Genomic DNA, 14,064 nt, shown 5'->3' with positions numbered 1-14,064 from the left:
TTCCGGCGCGGGCGCAGCGCGGCCGGAAGTGCGGGTGGGAGCGGTGCCGCCATCATGGCCGACAAGATGGACATGTCCCTGGACGACATCATTAAGCTGAACCGGAGCCAGCGTGGGGCCAGCCGGGGCGGCCGGGGCGGCCGGGGCCGGGGCGGCACCGCACGCGGTGGCGGGCCCGGCCGGGGCGGCGTGGGCGGCGGGCGCGCGGGCGGCGGCCCCGTGCGGAACCGGCCGGTGATGGCCCGGGGCGGCGGCAGGAACCGGCCCGCGCCCTACAGCCGGGTACGGACGGGGCAGGCGGAGCTTGGGCCGCGGCGGCGCTGCGGGCTGGGGTGGAGGGTCCGCGCGGGGCGGGGGCGCGGGCGGCCCTTTGTCCACTCCCGGCGCGGCCGCGGGCTGCAAGGCCCTGGCGCCGGTCAGCGAGGTCCCGGTCTCATTGCAGCCGAAGCAACTCCCCGAGAAGTGGCAGCACGACCTCTTCGACAGCGGCTTCGGGGCCGGGGCCGGCGTGGAGACCGGCGGGAAGCTGCTCGTCTCCAACCTGGACTTCGGCGTTTCGGATGCGGACATCCAGGTGGGGCTCGGGGCCTCGGTCACTGCGCCCAGGTCGGGTCCCCGCGGGAACTCCGCCGGCCCTACTCCGGCTTGCGCTCGGGGCCGAGCACTCCCGGGCGAATCCCTAGTGATGGGGTTTGTACTACTTGTGCCTGCTTTGCCGCGATCGTGATGGTCTCGAGGGGGCTGGAAAATTCGGTTTACACGTGATTTGTAAGTGACTCCTGTGTTGCACGGGGAAAGGTATCGATGCTGTGATTCTGCTGGATCACGTTGTGATTGTGATTGGAGAATTCACTGTGAACTCTGAGCTCCTGCTCTGCACAGCTGTAGCTATCCCTAACGGTGCCGTGGGCTTTGGTGCTTTGTCAAATCATTCTGTTGGGTGTCAGGGGGTTCCCAAGGATGCACCCATCAGTGTAACCAGGTAGTTATTTGTCATGGGAGCAGCTCCCCTGTACTGCTGCCTCGGTATCCTGTCCTCCACCTGTCATGGCTCTGCCCCGTTTGGGCTGACCCCTCAGTGCCTGCAGTCAGCTGCTCGGTGCATCTGCCTCGGGGCTGGAGACTGAGGGGTCATAGGGCCATGAGTGGGCTGTGAGCTGTGCAGAAATTCAGTGCCACCTGTGTCCCTGGCGGGGGTTCCTGCACCACAGAGTGCTGCCATCACCCTGGCCTCTGGCTCTCATGTCCTCACCAGAGAAAACCAAACCACTGCTGTCAGACTTTCCTCATCAGTTTGTTTGTCTCAGCCTCTCCACGCACCAATCTGGCTGCGCCTGGGGAACTGGAAAAGAGATCTGTCAGGTCACCTACTCACTGGGTAGTGTGCTGCACATCACCTCTTTTCCTCATGTAAGTTCAGACTGGGTTTAAATAAGTTCCTGTTTGTTGCAGTGAGGCTGCTGTAAAACTCGGCCCCTGTGCCTTGTGTGTAGTCAGCACTCACCTTCCTGCTGCTGCACAAGCTCCCAATGGGGTTTGTTTAGCAGCAGGGCTGACTCAATGGCTTTGGCCCCCAGCCCCATAATTTAGTGTTGCCTCAGATGTGGGGCTGGTTTTGTTCCTGGGCAAATGCCTCTTCGTATGGTGCGAGAGGCCGAAGGCGCTCTGGGCACGAAGGAGCTATGCAGTGTTGCTCTTTGTGTCCTCTGAGGCAGGAGCAGCTGACCCTGGGCTCTGGGCAGAGCTGGCACAGCCTTGCATGCCACATTCTGTCTGGAAAGCATCTGCCAGGGGCTCTTTGCAGTTCTCCTCCAACAGCCCTGCTGAGAGCCCTGTTGTGACTCAGGAACAGGTTCACTCAGGCAGTGCAGTAGCCTTGTTGGCTTCCCAAATGTAGTGCCTGAGAAACAAAATCGGTGGCTCTGTTGCTGCCTCTTTATTTCCAGCCTTTGTGGTAGCAAAGGACAGACCTCAGCAGAGGACTTGGTCTCCATTTTTGCCTACTATGTTCCTAATGGGCACAAGTCCAGCACAGTAAAAGTGTCATCTTGTGGATCCTTGCACTCACATGGTCATTATCTTCTGTGGGAAAGGTGTATGGGGTCTGGAGTATTTCCAATAGTTGTCGCTTTGACTCATTTTCAACAAAAGACCCCCAGTTCTGGGGAAAAAAACCAGCTCAGCATCCCTTTAATCTGCTTTGGTGTCTGTAAGTGTGCCTCCTGCAGGACATGAATGCAGAGTCCTGCTTGGTTTTGCCACTTGTGACAACTCCCTGAAATCTTCCTGATGGGTTGTGCTCCCCTCTGCCATTGGGTCTTTTTCCAGGTTGTCCGTGGTGGTTGGACAAGCACTGATGCTGCCAAGTGTGTCTGAGTGGGGCGCTGCAGTGTTTGCAGCATCGATGGATGGGCATGCTCCTTTCCCTCTCATTCTCAGGAGCTCTTTGCGGAGTTTGGGACCTTGAAGAAGGCAGCTGTGCACTATGACAGATCTGGTCGCAGTCTAGGAACGGCAGACGTGCATTTCGAGAGAAAGGCTGATGCGCTGAAGGCGATGAAGCAGTACAACGGAGTCCCCTTGGATGGTGAGTCTGCGTGGCCCATCTCCACAGCCTGTTTCCATAGCTGGAGTGGAGCACCCTGCACATCCGTGTCCCTCCCCATGTCCCTCTTGCACGCCCGTGTCGCTGCCTCCCGCCGGGGGTCCCGCGGACTCAGGCTGCTCTCCCTTCCCTCAGGGCGCCCCATGAACATCCAGCTGGTGACGTCACAGATCGACACGCAGCGGAGACCAGCACAGAGGTGGGGGAACCCCGACCTGAGCAGTGGGGTGGGAAGGTGTAGGACCCCTCCCTGGTGGGGAATGTGGGTCCTGTTTGGGTTCACTGAAGGTACTAAAACAGTTGCTTTTAAAACTTACAGTGTAAACAGAGGTGGCATGACCAGAAACCGCGGGGTCTCGGGGGGATTTGGAGGTGGAGGCAACAGGCGAGGGACTCGTGGTGGGAACAGAGGGAGAGGCAGAGGAGCTGGAAGAACTTCCAAACAGCAGCTCTCTGCAGAAGAACTAGATGCACAGCTGGATGCTTACAATGCCAGGGTAAGTGCTGCTTGGGCATGGTCATGGGCTCCCCACAGCATCTCATCCTGGAAAGCACTGGCAGTCTGGAACTGGCAGGAGAGGGAAAGCATTTTCCAGGTCCTTGGACTGAAGCAGTCTCTCTCTGAAGCTGAGCAGTGCCCTGGCTTGGGCCCCAGCTTTGCTTTCCAGACACTTTGTCACCTGTTCTTAATGGCTGAGGAGCAGCCTCCACTCTTGCCAGGCTCTGAGGCTGGAACAGACACTGCGAGCAGCAGCTGCAGAACAAAACTCACAGAGCTGATAGGTTGCAGGAATGAGAAAACAGAAAGGGAAGGCTGCAGAAATGAGAAAACAGAAAGGGAAGTCTTGTGGAAGAACTGTGTGGTGTGCTGCTGGGGGAAGGGTGTAATGTTGGTGGCAGAAATGAGCCCCATCCTGGGGAGCCATGGGCAGGTTGCAGCTGTACGTGGAACTTGCTCGGCCTGTGCTGTAGCTGGGTCGGGATCCCAACAAAACTGAGGCCACAAGGACACCATGACAGCGGAGTTGGTGGTTCAGGACTGGGATACATCAGGGCAAGAGTGTGGAAGAAATGGGATGAGCAGGATTCTAGAAGAAGCCTTGGGGCAGTGTAGGGGTGTGGTCTGCTGTCCTGCTCAGCACAGTGTGCTGTGGCTTGGACCTGCCTGTCCCTGTCCCCCAGTGCTTGGGAGCTCATCAGGGCCAGGCTGCCTGCAATGAAGTGGGTGGGTTTGGGTGCAGGGGGGTGCTGCAAGGTGCCAGGGCTGCTGTGAGGCACATGGTGACACTTCCTCCCTTCTCTTCCAGATGGACACCAGCTAAAGCGGCAGCAGTGGACACAGGGAAGGACTCCAGTCTTGCTCCACACTCCCGGCAGGGGCTGCAGCTGTGGCTACTACTACCGAGGATGGGATTTGTTTTACTTTTACGTTCTGGGATAGGTTTTAACTCCTGTAAAGGTTTTTTTTAATTCTCAGCAGACCTGTTTTGTACCGAGTTATTTTTGGGATAAATTTTTCTGGTTGCCTGTTGGGCCAAGGTGGCTTTTTCACCTTTGCCGTAATAAAATAGAACCATGTCTAGAGCTGTGGCTGGTGCCTTGCTGTGCTGGACCCCGCGTCCTGTCCCACCCCCACACATACCGTGATGCTCTCTGCTACTCTGCCGTGTACTTGTCCCTCCCTGTCGGTCCCGGTCCCGTCCTGCCCCGCTGGTACGTTCTTGGACCGTTCTCCCGGTCCCGGTCCTTCTCTGCCCCGCCCTGCCGGTCCTGCCCCGCTCCGCCTCGGTCCCGCCCATCCGCTCCGTTCCGCCCCGCCCGTGCGCGTCCCCCAGGCCAATCCGCGCGCGGTCCGCGGCCGGAAGCGCGGCGGCGGCGCGGCCGCGAGTAACGGGAAGTGCCGGGCGTGTCCCGGAAGTGCGGGGGCGCGCGGGGCCTGGGCGGATCCGCGGCGTTGGCAGCGCAGCGCGAGCGAGCGAGCCCGGTACGGCGGGAGCGGCGGGAGCGGCGGGCGCGGCGGGCGGGGGGTGCGGCGCGGCGGAAAGGGCTGGGCCGGGGGCGTCGCGATGGCTCCGGGCCGCGGGAAGGGCCGGGCGCGGCCCAGGGGCGGGCGCGGGGTCCCGGGTGCCCTTGCGCGACCTTCCGAAGGCTGGCGGAGCCGCTGCCCCCGGTGGGGCCGTCCCGGAGCGGAGTGCGTGGGGCGAGGGCGGAGCGCGGAGCGCGGGCGGCCCCCGTTCCCCTGGGGGGCTGGGGCACCTCCCGGTGGGCTTGGCCCGGTGCTCGGGTTGAGGGGCGGTGGAGGGGATCACCGGGCCCCTCACGTCCCGGGATCGGCGGTGCCTCTGGCGCGTACGGGTTGTCCATAAATGGCCGCTCGCTACGGAATGAGGAACTGGGGGACACTGTACCGGAGTCGGGCTGCTCCGTGTCAAGGCAGGGCCCTTCCACCCCGCGGGCCGGGTGCGCTTCGAGCCCCGGCCGGGGGTTTGCACAGGAGCCGAGGTTCCTGCGCTCCTCTGCCAGCATGACTCCACCGGGAGCAGCGGCGAATTCCCGAGACCCGTTACCGTCGTTTGTTTGTGGTTAGAAAAGTCCCCGGCCGCGTTTCTTGCTCCGCTTGTCCGAGCATTTTTCCAGTGTGGAAGATCTTATTCCATGACTGCAGAGTGGGGACTGTTTCACTGGTGTGGGTTCGGCTGCTGACACACACAGGTGGGTCACAGGCCTGGCTCCAGGTACCCATGGTGCTGGTTTTCATCCCTGGTGCAGCACTGCTAGCAGCCTTTATGCTTCTAGAGTTGTGCCTGGCTCTGCACAGTTCCCCCGTGCAGGTGAACGACAGGTCAGGGATATTAATGAACAAAAACAAACAAAAAAAATCTTCCATCCTCAGACAGCTGAGTCCTCACTGGGCAGTAGTGTGTCCTCCTGTTCCCCGTGTCCTTCCTGCCTGGGGCTGTGGGACAGCCGAGGGGATCAGGTGGGGTGAGAATTCCCTCAGATGCTCTTACAAAGTGACTGGTGCAGCGGTGGTACCTGGATGTGCCCTGCCAGCACCCGGCCTCAGGAAGTGTCAGCTAGGCTCCTGTCCCTTCTGTGCTACCGGTGTCCCCCCTGTCCCCTGTGCTGCCCTGGGAACATCTGAGCTGTCCGTGTGGAACACGGAACACGACCAGGCCGGGTCGGGCTGTCTGGCTCCTCGTCCTGGCAGAGCAGACTGGGACAGGGCCCTGTAGAAACACTTATTGCTCTGGTCACATTCCAGCCAAGTTCCCCGGGTGGCTGTGCAGACTTTCCCTGTGTGCGGGAAGAAGGAAGGGTGGGGACTGCTGGAGCTGGCACTGCTGCGTCCACGGCTGCCACTGAGGCCTGATGGATGTCGGAAGCTGATTAGCTCATCTGAAGATACTGACTAATGCTGGGTTTGCTGCTGCCATGGGATTGAGATTCTGGGGTATGAAGTCAATGGTTCCCACTATCCGCTTGGACACAAGCAGGGATATTCCCGCTGGTGATTCTGCCTGGCAGGAGGTGGGGCTCTGCGTTAGCTGCTGCAGCTGCTCTGTCCCGCACAAAACATGCAGAGAATCCGGAAGAAACTGCTGGTTTGAGGGAGGAGTGAAGGCAGAGTGAATTCCCAGATGGGGATTCAGCCTCCTGCTGCCTTCTACAGGCTGCTGTGATCCTGAGGATCTGCAGGAAGCCATGGTCTGTTTCGGAAGATCCAGGAGCCCTCCTATACTCTGTTTCCAGCAGAGGCTGGGGTCCCTTCCTGCAGCCGTGGCAGTTCCCGGGGGGCTGTGCTGTTCCACGGAGCAGTGGGATCCCCAGGATCTGCGGGTAAGCTGATAGGAAAGGTGAGGGCTGTTTCCCCAGAGCCAAGCCTGCAGTACTGACTGGAATCACGCTGGTTCTAGTCTCCAGGGGTGTTTTCAGTCCTGATGGGCTCCTGTCACCTTAGAAATCGGGGTTGGGGTGGGTTGTGATTAATCTGTGTGGTGGTATGCATGATTCTTCAGCTCTGGATCACAGAAGTCAGTGTGGAACACAGGAACGTGACCAAAGAGCTGGGGATTTGGGTTTTTGGTTGGTTTGGGCTTTCTTCTGTGCCCTGTGTGCTAAATACTAGTTTCAGGGGTTCCTCATGGGTCTGGTGGAGAGATGGGGCTAGTGATGTGTGGGAGGAAACTGTCACCACGTGTGTTACACTGGAGCAGAAGCTCTATGCTGACACCAAACTAGTGCATTTCCAAATTGCTTAGGAGAGGATTCTGGATCTTGGACGTGAGCAGCTGCTGGCAGTCAGGGCTGTGAATGCCAAGGCTGTTTCCAGTCAGTGCAGCTGTCTCCCATCCATGTGAGCTATGCTGGCACTGGAGCTCTTGTTCACAGAGCACTGTCTCCAAGAGTTAAAGGTGCTGGAGCAGAGGTTGCCTCATGGCTCCTGCTGTCACTGATCTGGCTGTTTCTGAGAGATTTTGTCTCTGCTTGGTCTGAAAATTGGAAGGTTGAGGGTGCCTGTGGATGCTCATGCACAAAAGTGTACCCACCACTGCTGGAGATAGGTATGTGGATGCTAGTGGATCCTCTGCCATGTGTGTGATTAGTGTGTTGTCACAGAAGGCCCAGTCACAGAATTTGGGAGTCACCACAAGTTTGGGACTTCGGTTCTATAAAGCTGAAATTTTGTCACTTCCACTCCTGGAAGCTGCAGATATCCTCAGAGCAAGGTGTGAGAGTTAGAATGAACTGCGGGCCATGGGAGGTATAATCTAGCCCAGAGGCGAGCCAAAGGATGTGAGGAGGGGATTTGGCAGGATGCAGCGAGGAGATGGAGCAGTGCAGGTTGTGTGAGTGAGTGTTTGTTTGCTCGGCGCTTCTGGGGGTCCTCAAGCCTGGCAGCTGTTTGGGAGAAGCTGGGTTTGATATGGAGACACTGGCATGAAATCTCATCAGTTGTTCATCTGTAACATGCGACTAAATGTCCTTCTGAAGAAAAATTTCCACATCATTCAGCGCGAAGACGTTGGAGGATGCCGTGTGGAAGGGCCAGCTGTTTGCTGTGCAGGTACAGCAGGAAAAGCTCCTGGCACAGATGCCTGTGGTATAGCCTCAGTGCCTTTCTAAAGCTGTGCTGAAGTATTCTGAGTCTTTAGAGTCCAAGTTGATATTTGCCATAGGATAACCCTTCAGACAACGTGTCCTGTGGAACACTGAGAATTTCTCAATGTGTCATTGGCTTTTACTGAGGATTTTAATGGAGTGTTGGCATCACCTTTGCCCAGCCCTTGGTGCAGCTGGGCATTTCCTGGGCAGAGTCCTGAGCAGCTGAGCCAGTCTCCACATCTTGCCCGTTCCCCTGGTTGTGTGTGCCACAGATCCTTGCAAAGGGCTGAGCCAGGTGTCTCATCCCACTCTGCCAAGGCACCTGACACAGAGCACTGACCTGAGTTACAAAACGTGAGCACCAGATCCCAGCAGAGGCTCCTGGCATTCATGCCAGTGGTGAGACAGAGGCCTATTCTTAGCTGGAATCCTGTTGTGGAGAGCAGAACTGGGTTTACTCTGGGCTCTACTTTATTCCAGTTGGAAGCCTCACCTGGTTGATCTTGTGTCTTCCCTATGGCTTTGGGTCTTTACATTAGAAACAAAGCACTGAGGTTGAATTTTTTTTCTTGCCTGGGCCTCTGCGGGCTGAAGATGAGACCTGGCCTCTGGGGGGCTCTGCAGGAGGCCCTTGGCAGGGTTTGTCTCCCAGGGGTTAGGTAGCATGAAGGGCCCCAGTGAGAGTGGGAGCAGTTCTGGGGAACCCTGCTGCTGGTGTGGTTGGTCAGGGCAGTCACACCTCTCCTCTCTACTTCAGTGCAGGTCACGTGTGTGAGGATGGCGGAGCAGGAGCCAACGGCAGAGCAGCTGGCCCAGATTGCAGCCGAGAATGAGGAGGATGAACACTCTGTCAACTATAAGCCACCTGCCCAGAAGAGCATCCAGGAGATCCAGGAGCTGGACAAGGATGATGAGAGCCTGCGCAAGTACAAAGAGGCACTGCTGGGCGCCGTCACCGTGAGTGCAGGTGAGCCCTGGGATGTGTTGGTCCCTCCCTTCTGGCCTTGCCTCTGCTCTCACCTGGGAGCTGTTCTCCCAGCTCTGTGTTGGGCAGGAGCACAGCCCAGAGCACAAAGCTGTGTCTCTGCTCCTCCATGCCCATGGCTGGCCTGCAGTGTAGGGCTCAGGGACTGAAGGGTGGGGCTGGCACTCTGCCTTTGTAGAGGACTGTGGGCTGTGCAATTGAAGCCCTGACCCTTAGAGAGGCTGCTTTTGCTGGTTTTCATGCTCTTTCAAGAAGTTCCCTGGAAGGAAAAGCAGATGTGTTGACCAGTGTTGGGGATGAGTGTTCAACACCTTTTTCTCTTGTCTCTAGATCCCAATGCTCCAAATGTGGTGGTGACCAAACTGACCTTGGTCTGCACTACTGCTCCAGGCCCCCTGGAACTGGACCTGACAGGTGAGTTGGGAGGGAATTCCAGCCCTGCTCCTGGGCAGAGTCAGCAGGAGCACTGCTGGCAAGGTGGGTGAACCTTCTTATGTCAGAAGTGCTGGAGGCAGAGCACAGTGGTTGGGCCCCAGTGGATTCTGTACCTGGAGCCAGCAGCAATTCTGTGATACCTGGGTGTTTTGTAGAGGTGTGAGGGGCCAGATGGGGCAGGCAGATTCTTCCAGCCTGCACAGAGACATTCATGGCAGCTTTGAAATGGTGACAGCTTTGGGGCACACTCTGCAAAGAAACAGTTTGGAATTAATTGCATGGTTGTGCTACAGTGTCCTGTTGCAGGGCATTGTTTGCCTGGCTCTGGCAGCATAGAGGGCCACGCATCTAGAGTCATTCCCTGCTCCTGCAGCTCCTGCCCCAGCTACCTCATGCCACGGAAATTCACCCCAGAGCACAGCACAGCACAAAGGAGCTCTGAGCAACCCTCTCCCATCTCTGTAGGTGATCTGGAAAGCTACAAGAAGCAAGCATTTGTGCTGAAGGAGGGCGTGGAATACCGGATAAAAATCTCCTTTAGGGTAAGGATTCCGATCTGGAAACAGAATGGATGGAACACCAGACTGCTGTGGTCCTGGCTTGGGGAGTCCTGTGCCCTGAAAGTGGGGCTGTGCTGAAGGAATGGGCTCTTCCTGCAGGTGGGGTGGGCAGTGTGAATGGAGTCCTGCTCAGTCCCTGCTCCTCTCTCTGTAGGTAAACAGGGAAATTGTGTCAGGATTGAAGTACATCCAGCACACGTTCCGGAAAGGCGTGAAAAGTAAGTGCTTCTCTGTGACTTGGTGCTGCTGTGTGTGAGTGAGGGCCTCCTGCTCATCTTGCTGCTCTGACAGCGGCTGCCCAGCAGCTCCTCATGGGAGGGGACAGTCCTCAGTGCCACTGGGCCCGTGGAGCTCTGCAGAGGCTCCTGGGCCTGCAGTGGTGGGGCAGCCTGTGGTCCTGGCTACACAGCATGTGAACCCAATCCCCTCCCCGAGCACATTTCCCCCCTGATCTTGGCAGGAAGGAGGTCACAGCTGACAGCATTGCTAGCGCTTCAAGGTCACTCCCCACAGGAGGGGCCCATTCCTGGCGGGGAGGGAGCTCTGAACTGGGCGAGATTCCTATTGTTAGAGCTGCTGCTCTACAGATTGTTGTAACAGTAACAGACCTTCCGTTTGCTTTAGCCTTGCCCCAGATGCAGGGGAGATTCCTGAACAGCCTCCACACACCTCTTTTTGTCCTTTCAGTTGACAAGACCGAATACATGGTTGGGAGCTATGGCCCCCGAGCAGAGGAGTACGAGTTTCTGACCCCCATGGAAGAGGCCCCAAAGGGCATGCTGGCCCGGGGCAGCTACAACATCAAATCCAAGTTCACAGATGATGATAAGACTGACCACCTGTCCTGGGAGTGGAACCTGACTATCAAGAAGGATTGGAAGGACTAGCCCTTCCTGAGGCCAAACCCCAGAGAGCCGTGAATCAGACAGTGGCTACCGTAGAATTCCCCCCCTGTACCAAAGTGCTGACATTGGAACCCTCTTACCTGTCACCCCCATTATCATTTGACCAGAGAGCTCAGTTTTTTATGTGCCCCTTCCCCAGAGAATTGCTGAGTGCATTGACCAAACCATGCTGTCTGCATCTGGTCTCCAGCTGCCCGTCCTGGGGCTGTGCTGCCCCAGCACTGAGGGAAGTGCCCACTCCCTTGCCAGGCCCTTCCTTGCTCCCCATCTTCCTTTATCTAGGAGGTGCCAAAGGGGAGGAACCCCTGTTAGGATCCTGTGCTTGGCTTTCCTGCGCACAGCTCAGGGTAGCTACTGCCTCCAAGTAGCTGAAGAATTTTGGTGCCAGGCAGCTGTCAAATCAGTTTATTGGCTCAACTGTTGTCTGCCTGCCCTTTCCACCCCGTCAGTGTCCTGGGCAGCTTCATTTGTGGATGTTCCCTGTAACCATGATGCCTTAAATGTGTAACATGTATCCTCTAGGGAGGGGGTCCTGCCCGGTTACACTTTTTAAACGCCACCTGCCCTCCCCATCTGTTGGCATGGGCTCAGCTTGGTCATGCCCCTCATGTGTTATTAGGAAAGATTCACAATTTCCCACTTCACTGCTGGTCCGTTCCTCACCTGAGACAGGACATCTCCAGAGGGGAGAGGGTGTGACATCTGGGTGATGCCTGGCTGCCCTTCCTGGTGTCCCAAGCACTGGCCTGGCTGGACCCCAGCCTTGCCTGCGCAGAGCCCCGAGCTCTCTGGGTGCCTCTGTGGCACAGAGGGGGCTGAAGGGCAGGGCAGTGCAGGGGTCACCAATGTTGCCATCACCTCGCACTTCTCATTGCAGCCCAGGTAGCTGCAAAGCACTGAAATTCCAGGACAGCACCTGCCGTCCTGGCTGTTTTGGGCTGAGGATGGACAAGTCTGTCTCTGCAGCTGCTCCTCATGCGATCAACAAAGAGCTTGCGATGGACAAGTGTTCCGAAGCGGTTAATGCCTTATGTATCTGTTCTGCCTTCAGAATCTGTGCCTGGCCTGTCAGTAGTTACTGCCTTGACACTTGGCCCCCCCCCCCCCCCCCGTGCCTGTTGCAGGCCTGCGGCATGCCAGCCTCCATGCTTGGCTGCACAGCTGCACCTCTTGGGGCAAGGAAGCCCCAGGGGCCCCCTGCAAGACCGGGGGGGGCTGGGCAGGCATGCGCCACCTCTGCAGCCCTCCGATTTGGATCTACCACATTGAGGTTAGAACTGGGACCAAGTACATGTGGCTTTCTCATAGCTACATCTTTGCCTCTAACTCCCCTCACCCTGCCCCTAGAGAGTTTTTTGTTAATTTGATTTGGTGTGTATTGTCTGTAAGTCCTAGACCCAGGTTAACAGGTTTGGAATCATCGTCTGCTTCTCCTTTTATGACAGTTAAATAAAATCTTTGAACTGACAGTGTAATGTCCATGCTGCATTGTCAGCATGAAGTAGCTGAATGGGATTTCTGCAAACACTTAGGGTGGGAGAAGACCAGGATCTCTGGGCTTGCTAGAATGTGAAATGGGATCTGGGACAGCCCTTCCCAGAGGAGAAGGCCCGTGGCAGTAGGTGTGCAGGATCTGTCCCTTGCTGTTTGCCCACAGTGTGAGGGGTTGGAGTGTGTGGGGCAGTGGAAACAGGGATTTCCAAGTGGGGGTCTCTTGCCAGCAGAGGAACAGGCAGGCTCTGAACCCACAGTGCAAATGCTCCAGCTGCACACACAAAGGGAAATTCCTGTGCAGTCACAGGAATGAGGGAGGCGATCACAGAACACAATCCAGGAGAGGCAGATGATAAGAGCCTGCGGATGTTTACAGAGCATGTGGCATGTTTGTGTTAAGGGTAAGGAAAGCGTAGCCATGAAAAGCTCTTTACAGAATCCATGGTGTGGGAGAACCTGCAGGAGGGGGCTCAGCTCTCTTCCTGGTCAAAGGCTCACGAAGGCAACTGAGAACTCTATAGGCTCCCTCTTGTATTTGGAGCTTACAGCACAGGTCCCTTCCTTGGGCCTTGGTAAACTGCTAAAGGGGATGATGAAACTTGGAAAGAACAAGGGCTGAAGGCAAGAGTCTGGGCTAGGCAGGAGCTGGCATGTGGCCAGTGCCCACTCCAGCCGGCACATGCCACTTATGCTGCTTGCTATGGAGAGCAGTGCCCAGCTGTGACCTCCCAGCCCTCTGCACAGTGTGGGACCATGGAGGACAGCGTGGGGATGGGAGCAGGGAACACGCCTTACTCTCAGTTGTGTCAGTTAGATGCATCCCAGATGTGCCTGATGGCGTGAAAAAAACCCCCTGTGCTGGTTCCCAACAGCCGCTCTGCGGTACCCAGCTGATGCAACCCCGACACTTAGGCAAGAGTTTCCACACCCAGGGTGTGGAGGCTTCTGTTAGACCGTTTTACCATGGTCGGAGGCCTGGACGGGCAGGACAGCTGTGTTATACTCCAACTCTGGGGATTCTCTGCCTCTGTTGTCTGGCACATCTTCCTCCTGCGGGGTGACAGCTGGGCTAAGGCAGCAGCTGATTCCCTCCCTACCAGACCAACGTGTCTATGCCTGCCCGACCCTGGGTGGCCGCCATGCCCTCACCGTGTGCTCAGCTTTACCTTCCAAAACTTCGCTGGACTCGCCCCGGGCCTGACAAAAACGTCTGGTTCAGTACGGGCCGCAGCTCCGGAACAGTCAACAGCCGCTCGGGGCAGTCGGATTGTCTTCGGGGAACCGGTGAGCGCCTCGCTCCCTGCGCCACTGGCCCAGGGCACCGGGCGCGGCCCCTTGCCTAGAGCAAAGAGCGGCGGCTTTGCAGCAGCCCCGAGCTGGCAGTGCCCGGGGCGCGGCCGGAGCCCGGAGTTTGCCCCGCTGCAGCACAGTCGGGTGACACACAGTGCGCAGGAGCTGCCCTGTGCCGTGTACCCTGTACCGCTACCCTAGCACGGGCAGCGCACACCAGCAGCAGTCGGGAGCCTCGGCAGTACCAGGGCAGCGCAGGCAGACCCGAGCGAGGGGATTTTCCCCCGCCACGGTCAGTAGACTCCTGTCCGCCAGGTTTCTCCTCCACAAGCTCCGCGTGCTCTAGAGCCTCAGCGGGCCCTGCGCGGCCTGGGGGGCACGAAGAGCCCCCGCGCTGGTGCCTTCTACTGAGGGCGTGTGTGCTGAGAGGCCCCGCGGGGCCGCCAGCCCCGCCTGACCTCGCCCGGCCCATCTCCGTGACTGGCGAGCTTGCAGCAAAGCGAAACGGGACCATCCCAAGCTGCAGCCGGACCCGTGCCCGGCCCGGTCGGAGCCCTGCGCGGGTCACAGACAGGGTCGGGGGGTAGCACTGCCGGAGCGGCCCCGAGCGCCGGGCGGGGCCTGAAGGGAGGCCGTTTACGAGGGGACGGGGAACGGACGGGGCCGACTAGCAGCAAACGGCGG

The 14,064-nt window shown here is 58.0% G+C and overlaps 2 protein-coding genes and 1 long non-coding RNA gene across 6 annotated transcripts; 2 read left to right on the top strand and 1 right to left on the bottom strand.

Annotated features, from left to right (window-relative positions):
- The first annotated feature begins 32 nt into the window (after positions 1 to 32).
- ALYREF (Aly/REF export factor) lies at positions 33 to 4,189 on the top strand. Its single transcript, XM_086856894.1, has 6 exons — positions 33 to 282; positions 443 to 574; positions 2,440 to 2,587; positions 2,741 to 2,804; positions 2,925 to 3,102; positions 3,913 to 4,189. Exons 1-6 carry the CDS (start codon positions 55 to 57, stop codon positions 3,925 to 3,927), a joined length of 765 nt encoding a protein of 254 aa, XP_086713020.1. The 5' UTR covers positions 33 to 54; the 3' UTR covers positions 3,928 to 4,189.
- A 228-nt stretch (positions 4,190 to 4,417) lies between these two features.
- ARHGDIA (Rho GDP dissociation inhibitor alpha) lies at positions 4,418 to 12,065 on the top strand. Of its 4 annotated transcripts, XM_086856890.1 has the most exons (7): positions 6,284 to 6,445; positions 7,622 to 7,673; positions 8,469 to 8,678; positions 9,027 to 9,110; positions 9,597 to 9,673; positions 9,846 to 9,909; positions 10,379 to 12,065. In XM_086856890.1, exons 1-7 carry the CDS (start codon positions 6,311 to 6,313, stop codon positions 10,576 to 10,578), a joined length of 822 nt encoding a protein of 273 aa, XP_086713016.1. In that variant the 5' UTR covers positions 6,284 to 6,310; the 3' UTR covers positions 10,579 to 12,065. The 4 variants fall into 4 exon arrangements, with proteins under 4 accessions (XP_086713018.1, XP_086713017.1, XP_086713019.1 ...); XM_086856892.1 differs by lacking the exons at positions 6,284 to 6,445; positions 7,622 to 7,673 and adding an exon at positions 4,418 to 4,589; XM_086856891.1 differs by lacking the exons at positions 6,284 to 6,445; positions 7,622 to 7,673 and adding an exon at positions 5,871 to 6,059.
- On the bottom strand, positions 10,979 to 14,050 carry LOC111937492 (uncharacterized). The gene is made up of 2 exons (XR_002868650.2): positions 13,257 to 14,050; positions 10,979 to 13,140 (listed from the first exon to the last, which is right to left on the bottom strand). It is a non-coding gene; the product is annotated as an uncharacterized LOC111937492 (long non-coding RNA).
- Positions 14,051 to 14,064: the final 14 nt, after the last annotated feature.

This window comes from Cyanistes caeruleus, chromosome 19 (genome assembly GCF_971803275.1).
Source record: "Cyanistes caeruleus chromosome 19, bCyaCae1.hap1.1, whole genome shotgun sequence".
NCBI lineage: Eukaryota > Metazoa > Chordata > Aves > Passeriformes > Paridae > Cyanistes > Cyanistes caeruleus.
The sequence above is the reverse complement of the archived record's forward strand: the minus strand, read 5'-3'. Positions and strand labels throughout refer to the sequence as shown.